The sequence below is a fragment of the Acanthopagrus latus genome, chromosome 12 (assembly GCF_904848185.1).
Source record: "Acanthopagrus latus isolate v.2019 chromosome 12, fAcaLat1.1, whole genome shotgun sequence".
In the NCBI taxonomy this organism is placed as follows: domain Eukaryota; kingdom Metazoa; phylum Chordata; class Actinopteri; order Spariformes; family Sparidae; genus Acanthopagrus; species Acanthopagrus latus.
Window position 1 is genome coordinate 2,724,832 of NC_051050.1, and position 13,665 is coordinate 2,738,496.

A 13,665-nucleotide genomic window follows, 5' to 3' on the forward strand; every position below is an offset into this window, starting at 1 on the left:
TCACTCTTTTCCTCTCTTTCTCCTTTCCTCCTGTCGACAGTCTCCTCCTTGTAGATCAGGCCCGGTCTTTGATGCTGTACTGTATGTCATAGTGCCTTTAACTCAATCCAAGTCTTGAGTACCTAATGTTGTGAGTGTGTGCGCCAACATTTCAATTTCCTCCAATGAATTTTCAGTCTCTCTTGCCTGCTGCTTCTCGTCTCTCTGGAGGTGACGGTCTGTCTGTAGCTTTCCTTTCCAGGATGAAAACTGCTCCTCATGTATTCATGTCTCCAGCACTGTCCAGCTAACTCTCACAGCTTCTCTCTCCGTTTGTTTGATGTTGTTAGTATTGATGGTGTTTCCCAAGTGTCCATTAGCCAAAATGAAAGAGATTTGACCAGACATCAGAAAAATAATGAGCATGCAGGAACAAAAGTAAAACTCACCCATGCTCAGTAGCTGATTTTGCTTGATTTGGCATAAGCATTAACTCATAGTAGCAAACCTTTGTTAGATATAGATATTTAATAATTGTACACAGCCAAATCATCTTTTTGTGTGATATCATCTCTAAAAAAAAGTGTTTTCATTTCGCCGCATTTCAAACAACATATACGCTAATACCCATACATGGGCATTACATGCAAGATGGGCCAAATTGGACAATATTATCAGTCAGACTCTACGTTTGACTCTCATAAAACAAAACCATACTTTCAAGTTCTAACTTAAGGCAGGCTTTGCTATCTTAACTCATTTCACCATTAAATGTAACTAGTGCTGAAATGATTTCCCAAAAGTGTTTTAAAAAAAAAGAAAAAATTCTGCCTAAACAAACTCTCTCTTTGTCAGTTGAGTTTATTTAGTCATGAAAACAAACTGACCTTAAACAACAACACATTTTATTCTGTCTTAAGGGGGGTGCACACATAAGGATTTCATAAATCTCAAGAGATGTTTTCATCTGTAGAGCCCCCACACGTGAAGATTAAAAAATCAGCTTTGATCATTCTGTGTGTGGTGTGCCCCGATAGCACAGGACACCACACACATAAATATTATCTGTCTCATGGCCGATCTAGAATCTAGTCCTCCGAGCCAGAAATATTGCGTGATCAAACGTGATCTACAGTAACCAAGGGCAACAACCCCAGCATCACCGGGATCTTCATAAACAGAAAAGAGCATAGACTGTATATATAAAAAAAAAAAAATAGTAAATAAACGTTTTAAAACTTGAAAGACATAGAAGAAGTAATGTGAGCTTCTCTGACAACACACAATACTTGCATTAACCTTGAGTATGAACGTTAAAATAAATGTAAATGTAAAAAAAAAAAAGAAGAAGATGAAAAAATACTGCTTAATTAGAAAATATTTATTTTGTGTATACTATAGCTGCCTGGAAGGTGGGACATTGGTAAAACCCTACACTATGACGTTTTTTGAAATGGAAGATGTCAAGACAAAAAAAAAAATAAGATTTTCAAACATATTAGTGATTTTTCAGCAAAGCGACATTTTGCCAAAACAAGCAAAACTGCTGGTGCTTTTAAACCCAGTAGAATGAACAGTTCTAAGAACTACAAAAAATGTACAAGGGGAAACACTGCTTGCAGCTGTTGTGCTCAGATTTGATAGCTTGTCTTGTTACTTTTATTAGAAACGTGTTATTTGTTTGAAGTGCTCACCATCATACAAACATTATCCTACCTGCAGACAAGAAGAGCCCAACTGTACCACTGAATGTGTCGGACCAGAGGCTGCTGGAGGCAAGCCAGCAGTTCCAGAAGAAACAAGGGAAGGGCACCGTGGATGTGTGGTGGCTGTTTGATGATGGAGGTGAGTCTGGGACAGAGAAATATGAGCATTTTGGGGATATTAATCTACTGGTAAATGTTATCAAGCTGAGTGGCAGCATGAGGACCAGGACGAACAAACGACATCCATGGTTGTTAATATGAGTGTGACACCACAGGGTGTGAGTGTGCTGTCAGGTCAGTGATTCGGCTGTCTATACCATGTGACAGTTATGCAGTTTACACTGGAGGAGCTTCCCCTGCCAGCTCCCAGGTACAAAGTCTGATTGAGTCCATGTGTAAGTGGAACGTGTCATCATGTAGAGGATTCATAGTGAGTGGGTGTGTTCATGACATTGATGATGTTGCACAGACTTAGGTGCCCCCTATCTTGCCTAAAAGAGTGTATAACCACTAAGTGAGAATGGATCTGACACAGATGATCTCCTGTTGTTTGTTACACGTGTGAAAGGGAAACTCAAGTCAGGGTCCAGCCCAGATACTTCAGACAACCTTAAATCTTCCGTTTTCAAAGGATGTTATTTTTACTGTTCTGTTTCTTTTGTTTTTTAGCTCAAGTGTCATCTCAGTTCTTATTTTTTCATGGAAGTTCCAAAATAGAAAAAGAAAGTAATTAAATGTGAGGAATGTGATTGAATTTACAGGACGGTTATTGTACAGTGACCCAAATAGTCTGATACAAAATTACATATACCACCACTACAACCAGGCCTCACCCTTTTGTTGCCAAGTAGAATGGTTCTGTTTGGTGGGTTATGCACTTTAATGCTTGTTGTCAGTCAAAACACATTTATTCCCAAAGCACGATTTTCCCTGGCCTGATCATCATGATATATCTCTTGTGTATATGTTTGACATGATAGCACGGCCACAGCACAATGTAAAACAACACAGGGAACATGGCTTTACTGACTTTTCATGGCTTAATTTGTGTAGTTTTGGTCATGGATGATCCTCTCACATTCCTTGATTTCTTGAGTATGCAGAGCAATATGCATGATTATACTTCATTTCCACGTTGCACACCCATGCTTGTGCTTGTAACCATACCGTGCTGAAGCACAGCACTTTCAACAGCGCCAGGGCCAAGAAAGTGTACTCTGCCTGGGCACAATACGGATTGCCTAGTGTGAGTTTGTTTTGTCATGTGCATTCTCACATACTCAGGGAACAAAATGATGCCACCTATAGGCCTCCTGGCACTCATTTGCACAGAACAATATGAGTAAGATGAAGCAAATTGAACGTAGCAGACAACTATCTCAAAAGAGGTATGAACCCCTGGCTTGACACTGAAATTACTGAGAAATGAAAATGACAAATTACAGCTGTCAGAAGGATCCAGCCAGTTGTTATTGGATGGGAGGATTTTTTTAGTGTCTGTCAGCCCCGCAGTGTGTAAAGAAGTGAGATAGGCCCGAGGCATGACTCGTTTTCAAGACACTGTGACATATGACACTTTATATCTAGCTCATCGTCATGTCAGCCTCTTCACTATTGACAGCAGAGGAGCTCTTTGGTTCAAGCTGAACTCTTCTTCGTAATACATTAATCTTACATGTTGCTTCAGCAATTTATTTCAATGAGTTTACACTGATCAGCAACAACATTAAAACCACCTGCTTTATAATGTGCAGGTTCCCCTTGTGCAGCCAAAACACGCCCCGACCTGTCAAGGCACAGTCATAAGACTGCTGGGGGTGTCCTGTGGTGTCTGGCGGCAGGATGTACGAACGCCAATATTCTATCATGACACAGCATCATGTTTTTCGCGCCATCACTTCAGTCGCATCATTCGTGAATGAGAATTTGCGTCTAATTGTGTCTTATCATGGCTTTGTATGTGAACTAAATTTCAGTCGGTTTGGTCTGAACACGGCATTAGTCCACAACAGTGTTTTTATGGGTGGAGCGTGTCAAATGGCATCCACATGACTGCCAGAACCCAAGGCTTCTCAGCAGAACACTACATTGTGACAAGATGATCAATATTATTCACATCACCTGTCAGTGGTTTTAATGTTGTGGTTGGTTAGTGTATACTCTGTATTAAAATTCATATGTCATGATATTTTAAGCATTTACAATTTTGTTTAAGTAGTTTACTAAATATGCATTTACCACTATCACTTCTTTTTTAAGTGTATGAAGTGCAGTTTTTGTGGGTGGGAAGCCAGGGAGGGATCGTGTTTCTGCTGCTGCAGCAGTGCCTCCTACTGGTTGGTCGGGGGGGCAGTACAGAGGGAGCTGATATCTGCGGGGTCCCCTCCACTTACTTCTTCACAAGTTGACCATATCTGGAAAGTAGATAAAAAGTTTAGCATATGTAAATGGGAGAAAATAGGGGTGAAAACCTGTGCAAAAAGACAGTCTGAAATTCTGATTATTTTTTTTTTACTCTAAATTTTAATAGCTGAGATACAGCAGATGTACAAGGTCCCGTCGCTCTATGTTGAGTGCTTGTTTGATGTCTCCTGTTCAGGTCTGACCCTGCTGATCCCCTACCTACTGACCAACAAGAAGAGGTGGAAGGACTGCAAGATCCGTGTCTTCATTGGAGGCAAGATCAACAGGATTGATCATGACCGCCGAGCGTAAGTACATCTTCTGCATCTTCTCATTCAGAAGGCCCCCCTGGGATCGGTGGGAAAGAAAAAGAAACAAAAATGGTGTTTTTAAAATCTGTACTATCACTTGATCAATCTGTGCCCGCACATTCTTAATCTTTCTTAATTATGCTACATCTTTCTAGTTGACTTCTGTTACTCAAGGCTCTATATTTTCTGCCCATCCTGTATCTGAATGGAGGTGGACCAGACATCAGAAAGCCGTGTCATATAAAAACAGGCATGCAGCTTGATAGCAGTGAACAAAGTGCAGCCATCTGCTTTCCTTTCAGCACTACACTCATCTGCACAGCTGCTGCTGACAACATGACACAGTGACACTGCATTGGTCTGCAGCTACACATACAGATAGTGTTTGTTCACGTTACCCATAAAACCGAATATATCCATAAATGTACTGAATAACATTCCACCACTGACTTAGACTCTCTGTCCACCTGCAAGGAAAGATTGTTCTGACAAACTGTGAAAGGGGATCATCAGTAATGTCATCACATCTTACCACTCTCTTTAATGATCTTACTTTGCTGATATGAAGACATGGAACAATTTGACCTCCATCATTCACTTGGACTTTAAATCTCGTGCAACATGTACAGACATTAACATGTGATGTTTGCCATGTTTTAATATAAGTGGAAAGGTTAAACATTTGGAGAAAAAAAAAAGATTTCTTCCCTGGAGTGACATACGAATATTTGTCAATCTCATGTCTGTGTCAAGTTCAGAGCTGGAGTGAGGACACGGTTAGCCTAGCTTAGCATGAACTAAGCACTGGGAGCATAGGGAAACGTATAGCTTGGCTCTGTCCAAATAAAAGAAAATAACCCCTCTAAAGCTCTTTGATTAACATGCTCTATATACATTTTATTTATTTATTATATTTATTATTTTAATGACTGGTACAACAATAGAAATAAAACACTGCATAAACTCTAAACTTTCATGACAGAATCAGCCTTCAGCACAATCTCTCACCCTCAGCTGCCCTTACTGCTGTTCATACTCAGTCAAATTCATATTAGACATTTTTGAACATAACGCAGATGATATTTAGGGGTAAAAAATACTTGAATCGAAGTGTCAGCTGATATATACACATTTTTTGAAACATAAATGGCAATGTAATGATTAGAAATTACCCCGAGCATCTTATTCTGGCTTATAATCGTAAGACTAAATACAAAATAAAGATCATTCATAGCCAGACTGCCAATATTGCAGATACACAGTCAGATATATTGGTCAAGCTCTAATTTCAACACACATCTGGGTGGATTTACACTACACATTTTTTTATCTGTATGTAGTCAGATTTCATTATACATTTAAATGTAGTTTTACCTCCATTTTTTTCTTATTCCATAGATGCCTGCTCATATGTTAAAATTGGAACCGATGCCTGCTTTCTTTGAATCAGTTCCCGTTCAAAGGATCAGATTGCCAAAATTACAAAATAATTTTACAGAACTTACAATAGTTTTAATAGTGCAGGTTTCTTTAGAGGTTCTTTGGATACACCCTCTCTGTAAAGACGGGTAGCTGATGGCTTTATTATTTTTTAGCTTTTTATCTCTTGAACTGATGGTCACTCACATATGACATATTATTACCTTGTAGTCACGAGAGCTGATGGAACTGAGTTGGTTCATAATCAGCATTATGAGTGACAAACATTTGCATAACTCAAAGTTATTTGACCAGCTGTTCATATAAAGCGACTTACTTAAAGGTCGGCATCTGATTTATGTTCAATGTCAGGGGTCCCAAACAGCTGACAATACCAAAATAAAATGTAATCCATTAATCAACATCACATCTCTCACATATTCCATAATTAATTATCAAAAAAATGCTACATTAGAATAACATCTACTTATTTAAAGTGCTCTAGTGAAGGAAGAGGAAAATAATGACAGTGGATGCAGGCTAATGTATTTCAACAAAGGAAAATCAACTTTCCTGTGTTAAACAACCTTTTGAATATAGATTTCTGGATGTACGAGGTGCACTGCAATGCAAACATGGCAGAGACTCTCAGCAGAGTTCTTTATATCATGTCTATTTTGGTGGATAGTCTTACGGGACTCTGACTCAGACATATTCTTAAATCTGCATTCATTTTATTTGTGGAATCTGTTCTAGAACAGACACATGTCGTGGTTGTACGCATAGCAAATTCTCTGCTGTAACATTGAGTTTGGCAGCCACAACAGCACTGTCGCTCTCTACAGCAGTAAGATGACCATGATAACAGTGTCAGCAATAGGGAAATGAGCAGCATTAAAATGGAATTCATCTGCAGACAGAATCGGGGAAAAAAAAGTTATTTCAATTTTAAAAAATGTTACACTTTATAACATATTGTAGCTTTCATAACACGAGCTATGTTGAGTTGTGTTTGATTCAGTGTTCTGTCCGTACTTCGAGGAGCCCTGATATACAGTACTGATCAGTCCAGCTTACGTTTAATTTGCAGTGGGTTTTCATATGTGGAGCCAGGAACATGACAGTAGTACAAAAGCTCTTCTGCATGTTACAGATGAGGCTCTCGAGCTCTAAGGTTCTTTGAAGTTGAAGCTAAAGGAAATGACTCTCATACACAGAATGCCAGAGTGCGCCTAGTAAAGCCTGTCCAACCTGCCTCCACCCTCCCCATGTTCAGAAAGAGCTATTTAAAGCAGCTTGCTTGGCCTTCATGATGACTCACTGCTGTTATCTGTCCACAGCTCCTTGAATTGAATATGTCTTACATCCTCTTTCCAGCATTTGTCCCAAAGCTTTTTGTTTTTGCTTTGTCTTTGCAGGATGGCCACTCTGCTAAGCAAGTTCAGGATAGACTTCTCGGACATCACTGTCCTGGGAGACATAAACACCAAGCCCAAGAAGGAACAGTAAGTTCTTCCTGTCCTTTTGTACATGCAACACTTCATGTAAATTCTCAGACAACAGCTGGCTTAATAAAAGTCTGATTATTATTATTAAAGGTTGAGATTGTACATGCATTGTCGGTTTCCACAAAACAAATTCTATTCCATTTGTGGAAATGGATTTGCTTCCTGCAAATGCTTTACATTAAAAGAAAGAAAAGTGAGCGATTATGTCCATCGAGCAGCTGGAAGCTGTTTGATTTGAAACAAAACTGCAGGAAGCTGAAATGTCAATTTCAATCAGTGCAACCTGACAGTGTTCAAAAAAGCTGCAAACTGTCAGAGCCAGGAAAAAACGTTAGTGGATGAAAACAGTACCTCTTCAAGAGAAGAGACAGTGGGAGACATTACACGACTCTGCTGGACATTATACCTGGTGTATAAAGCCAACAGGAAGCTTGGAAGAAGAGTTTGCATGCAGTTGTCAATGATGACCCAAAAGAAAGATTAGTCTCTCTCTGCTGAGTTAAATACAGGCTCCAGTCACTAGAACATGCCCCAGTGGTCTTTGGCAACCACACAGGTTTCAGTATATCCCCAGTTTAAACCAATTACAGTCCCCTCCAAAACTAATAGAACAGAGAGGCTACTGAAAATATTTGGGTTTGACATCTAAAGATGGATATGAGACAAGAGATCAGCATTTCAAATTTTAATTCCAGGTATTTACCAACTGCTGGTGTCTGTCCGTCATTATTTATAACATACATCACTTCTTGCAGCCATATTGTGTGAATGAATCTTGCACCTAACTTTCATGCAGGGGAACAGGAGTTTGTGTCCCGTTGGTGGGTAGAGGTTTTAGTTTTTGGACCAGAGGCCATTCGTGTAACTGGGCTTTGTTAGGTTTTAGATTTTGTGGAGGTGTCTGTGTTTGTTTTACATTCTGTCTGAAGTTTTTGACTCCACTCTTAATGCATTCTGCAACTGAGTCTCCCCAGCTTTTACACCTCTCAAACCCCAGCTCAGTCCTGTTTTCTAATCATAGAATAATGATAGAGGGGATCCTTGGCCAGAAGGCGATGGAGAGTGTGAGTCACTACCACCCTCATGTGGTCTGTTCCTGTAAAGACATGACATCAGCACAACACTGACATTCAGAGGGAAAGATTATATTTCCCTTTACTTTGGACAGACATATACTTTCATGTTTTTAGAGGTGCTTTGATGACATAAAGATTTTGGTTTTCTACACAACTTTTCACCATGTGGGTGCAAAACAGTGTTGTTTTATCATTCTGTCCTAAGCGAAAGGATCATTCTAGCTAACTACAATTTGTTTTACTTTTCTGGATTTGTTCTTCAGTGATTGTACTAATTACATTGTACTCACATAACTCAGTTAGATGTCTAGGAACACGGTCACATTACTAGGTCCCTAAAAAGAAGTCAGAAACAGTCCGGTTTGAAATGTTGGGGCACTCTTATAGTAACATTATAGTTTGGAGCTTAAAATACAATATTATAACACATTAATATTATTATAATATTAATATATTCTGTTGTTGAGAAAATACATTTCCAAGCAAGCCATTTGTTACACATCTTTTTCCCTCTAATCTGCAACAGAAAATAAAGGAGAACAGAACAGTTTTAATCATCCTCAGTGTTCACAGATGAACTTTCTGCTTCAGCTTTGGTCTACTGACCTGAATGTAGCTGCTTCCAAATATCCAAATGAAGTGACTTTGCTCATCTTCTTTCACCTCATGGATGCCATTGTATTAGTATCACTGCCATAATCGATAGACAAAATGTCTGAAAGTATGAAAATAAGACTTAAGGCAGTGTTAGCCCTTGGTTTGTGGAGGACTGAAGTGCACAGTTTTTGATAAGGTATAATATTTCACATCATTGTGGACCATTATTATGTGTGTACTAAAATTTGGAAACCTAGAGTACATAATAACAACAACAATCAGTGACTTTCTTGAGTGAATACTACTCACACTATTATTATTGGTTAGTCCACTGAGCTAACACTAATCACCCATAATCGTTTCCCCAGTGACCTCCCCATGAAACGGCAAGTTTATAAAAAAATCAGTTATGCCTTAGATCCTGATTTGCCCATATAAGTGGCAGAAAATAACATCACTTAACTATCCACTTGTATTCCTGTCTATGGTTGTCATACATAAAAAAAGAATCACATGAAGGCAGTCTGGGTTGGAAATGTCTTCGGGGCCTTGCAATGTTTTCTTCCGGCTTGTATGAGGGGATTAACCCTCGGCTGTTACTGTTGTGCAGCGTGTCGGCCTTTGAGGAGATGATCGAGCCGTATCGGCTGAAAGAAGACGACATGGAGCAGGAGGCGGCTGAGAGGCTGAAGAACAGCGAACCCTGGAGGATCACTGACAATGAACTGGAGCTCTACCGCGCCAAGGTCAGCACACTGCTTACACTCAACTCTTTCCACTCTTAATTGTTCAAAGAACAGTGTAGCACTGTGAGTTGTACTGCTGGCACAGAGTCAGCATTTTAGCAGCCTCTGATAGTTATCTAGTAAGTTGATACCTGCATGTTTCAACCTGTTTGTTTTGCTTTTCAGACTAATCGTCAGATCAGACTGAACGAACTGCTGAAGGAGCACTCAAGCACAGCCAACCTCATTGTCATGTAAGTAGCCTCCAAAGTGATGGTGATGATAAGACTTTGAGCAGGAAAATCCTGTTTCATACTGTAGGACTGTCAACTTCTGAAGGCTTATCAGACTTTAAAACACTGCACAAGGGCATGAATCTAAATCCTCCAGCTTATTTAATCTCAAACAGAGCACTTCAGTGCAGGCCCCTACATTCTATAGGACAGCACCTTTTGTAACACGGAAAGTTTTTGACTTGAATAGACTTCACTGAAAAACTTTTGGACTAAGAATTGTGGTATTAAGTGTAGAGATGCAGGTCCAGTGTAGAAAACATTTTTCACATTCATTTGAATGATATCCATTTATAAAATCCAGAGAACAATCATTTAAGATATGCCTTTTTACATAGACGCTTGTCAGAGAGAAATGAACTGCCCCCAACTGTGGGCAGATTTTGTGTTGTGCAAGTAAAGTTTAGATTTTTTGCCCGCAAATTTGTTCCTTTTTAATAACCAAGAAGGTTGTTAAAAACTTGAAAAAGTTAACTTTTTTCTCACACGTTCCTTTGTTTCAATACACAGTGCTCCATCTGTCCATACTGTTTTTGTAAATTCTCTACGGATCATCAGAAAACAAATACAGTTTTAACTTAGTGGATCGGAATGGAACTGATTTGAGAAATCCGTGGTGACACTCTGCTCCTGTTCAGTGTTTTAGCCTTTAGTTTTATCACATCATTGTAAGCAGTGTCTTTTGAATGGGAAGGAGCTCTTAGTGACCTCGCTAACTTATAAGGTAATAGGAGATATATGGTTTTGATGTTTTATTGTGTTGTCTTCATATTTATTTATTTATCTCCTCTTCCTCTTCCTCTTCCTCCTCCACTTCCTCTTCCTCCATGCAGGAGTCTGCCGTTGGCCAGGAAGGGCGCGGTGTCGAGCGCTCTGTACATGGCCTGGCTGGAGGTGCTGTCTAAGGACCTGCCACCCATGCTTCTGGTGCGCGGCAACCACCAGAGCGTCCTCACTTTCTACTCTTAAATACACGCACGGAGAAGAACACCAAGAAGAAGTTTTGAAGTCTCACATCCACCTCTGCCTCTGGAAGCAGACCCACATACACATCCCAGATCCTGCCCAAACCTAGAGGTGCACCACATACACTCCAGAGACAATAGAAAACACAGCCACAGAAGGAAACAATGCTGGTAATAATAATTATAATGATAATGAATAAAGATGACGGAAGTGGTATTGGTTGAGATGTGTAAGCTTTACAAGTGATGGAGGAATGTCAGGGTTGGGGGAGGCGGGGACGGTTGTAAGGTGGCCCACTCTGCTCCTTTCTGTCTGTTTATTCCAAGATGTCTGGGTTTTTCTCTTGTAGCTCTATTTTTTGATTTTGTTTTTTTTTTTTTTCAATTTTCCCATGAAAATTTTGTCAAAGTTGATTTCTCTCAGGCTCCAAAGCAGTTGTACACAATGTCCACATTGTTCCCATGACATGGAATCTCTTGATGTCATATTCGTTAAATGAATTGGACCAGTTTGTTGTGTTTGTGATGCAGCAATAATCACCCTGTTGTTTTCCTTAGATATTGGGAGAGAACCATGCAGAAAGCTTTGCAACACCGTCTAAAGCCTTATGGATGTGCCTTCCAGTTGAATCAGATGAAATAATTATAATCTCTGTCTAGATTGACAATATTGCCTATTATATTGGTATATATTGATTATAATAGTTAGTTTTATTGAGTTTTAAATGTGATTCTTTCTTGGAGTATTTATGCGAGTGGATTTCATGAATTTATTGAAGGTTGTCCACTTGATTGCATGAAGACTTTGTCATCTCTTTCTCTTTTACCCTAATCAACATGTTTATTTGGGGTTTTTATTTGTTAGTCACTTTTAAGTCTTCCTTTTTAAGCTGTTGAATATTTCCGATGGCCTCTACTACTCGACACAAGACACAATTCATCTTTTAGGCACATTGCCTAAAAATGTTTCCGTGGGTCTTAATGTTAGGATCCGCTTGTTTGTTTGAAAAGATGTGAACGTATTTTTCCAGCCTCGTCAGGTGGAAAGACTTTCTCTCCCGTGTAGCTTTTTAACCATTGAGTTTTCCTTTCAACAGCTGTTTTTGTCCACATGTCTGCTAGTTAAAAACTTTGCCTTAATGCTAGAACTAACGATTGTCACGAGTTCCTTTTCTCTTATAAGCCATACTGGCTGGACGGTTGGTGGATAAATGCAGATTAGCTAGCCATTAGTAATGTATGATAGGAGGAGCGTTTCAGCACAATTGTCTTCTGTACTGTATATGCATCTTTTCTTCCCATAGTCAACCTGCATTAGTCTGTTACAGAGCGCACTGTAGGCCTGCATGTTGCTGGTGAAGTGATCAATCAGCAGATTGTTACATATTCCACTTTCCCAGAGTCACAGTAGTCTTAAGTTTTCGCCCTCCTGTCTGACTGCTGGTGTGTCTGGGTGTGTGATGGACTGCTGAGCTCCCGTTACGACAAAGCCTGGATGGGCAGAGAGAATAAGCGACTTGCTGGCAGGAAGAATGTGACATTAGAATGTGTCAAGGCTGAGTGAAGATATACCTCTATGCATATGAGCTTGTGTTGAGTAAGTACTTGTAATAAAGGTCCATCGTTCCTCCGTGTGAAAGGATCTACTCGCCTCAGTTCATTTAAGGAGCATTTACCACGGCTCCAAGAACAGCCATTTATAGACCATTTTACAGTTTTTCACACTGATTCTAATGTGTCCTACTGTTGGGTCACAGAGAGTGGTGACTTGGCCAAATTATTTTGAAACCATGCAGCTATTTAGTAACTGTCCCACAACTGCTACTTTTTTTTTTTACAGTGGTTGAAGGGAAATTCTGCTCTTTCTGAGCCTGTGCCCTAATATTCATGTTTAGGTGTGTAAGATTATTCACCAAAAGTTTTCGATTTTGGTCCAGTAGGTGGCCTCATCTGGCAGCTGCAACAGGCCTGCAATGGCATTTGTGTAATGTTGTCAGACAGGATAACAGCCTGCCGGTGACGAAAACAAGCATTTTTAGTGGTGACAGTTGGTGTTGTCCCAAAGGTTTACGTTGCAGCTGCCAGGTGAGGCGATCTACTGGACTGACGCCAAAACGCTCGGTAGGTGTGAATCATTTACACACCGAAACATGTAACACGGCCCAAATTTAAAAACACTAGAATAACACCAGTTCCCTTTGAGTTACATTTATTCTAAAGGCGTGTTCAGACTGAATACATAGTGCATTTTTCAACTAGTTGATGCCCCTGTGTCTTTTGCACCGGGCAGCCTCATGTAGCGTGAAATATCTCAGCATGAGGAAAAAATCATGAGCTCAGCTCAAGTCAGTTCCAGTTCCTGTAGATAAAGGAGGAAAAAAAACACTAAGATTAATCTTTTAGAAAATAAAGTACGAACTGGAAGGTACTGGTAAGTTTTTTCATTTGTTTGTTTGTTGGTTTGTTTTTAAATTGGAGTTGCAAGCCAGTTATCATCGAATGTCTGGAGGGTCATAATGCCGAGTGAACATGGACTGTTTAAAGACTTAATCTGCCAAACGTGAATGGATAACATCAGGAATCTTTTTTTGTTCAGTCTGAACACACCAAGACTGGCTTCGGTATCGCTCACATCAATCTTCTGCATAAATGAATGATTTCATCTGAATGACGAATAACATAA

General features: G+C 39.7%; 1 protein-coding gene across 2 annotated transcripts in view; it reads left to right on the forward strand.

The window, feature by feature from the left end:
- slc12a2 (solute carrier family 12 member 2) overlaps positions 1-13,665 on the forward strand; it is a 65,992-nt gene that overhangs the window by 49,476 nt on the left and 2,851 nt on the right. For both annotated transcript variants that reach the window (XM_037116811.1, XM_037116812.1), the window contains 6 exons: positions 1,702-1,824; positions 4,285-4,396; positions 7,237-7,323; positions 9,610-9,745; positions 9,911-9,978; positions 10,851-13,665. The exon at positions 10,851-13,665 is cut by the window's right edge and continues 2,851 nt beyond it. In XM_037116811.1, the coding sequence (XP_036972706.1) occupies positions 1,702-1,824; positions 4,285-4,396; positions 7,237-7,323; positions 9,610-9,745; positions 9,911-9,978; positions 10,851-10,986 (662 nt within the window). In that variant the 3' untranslated portion in view covers positions 10,987-13,665. The remainder of the gene's footprint in view (positions 1-1,701; positions 1,825-4,284; positions 4,397-7,236; positions 7,324-9,609; positions 9,746-9,910; positions 9,979-10,850) is intronic.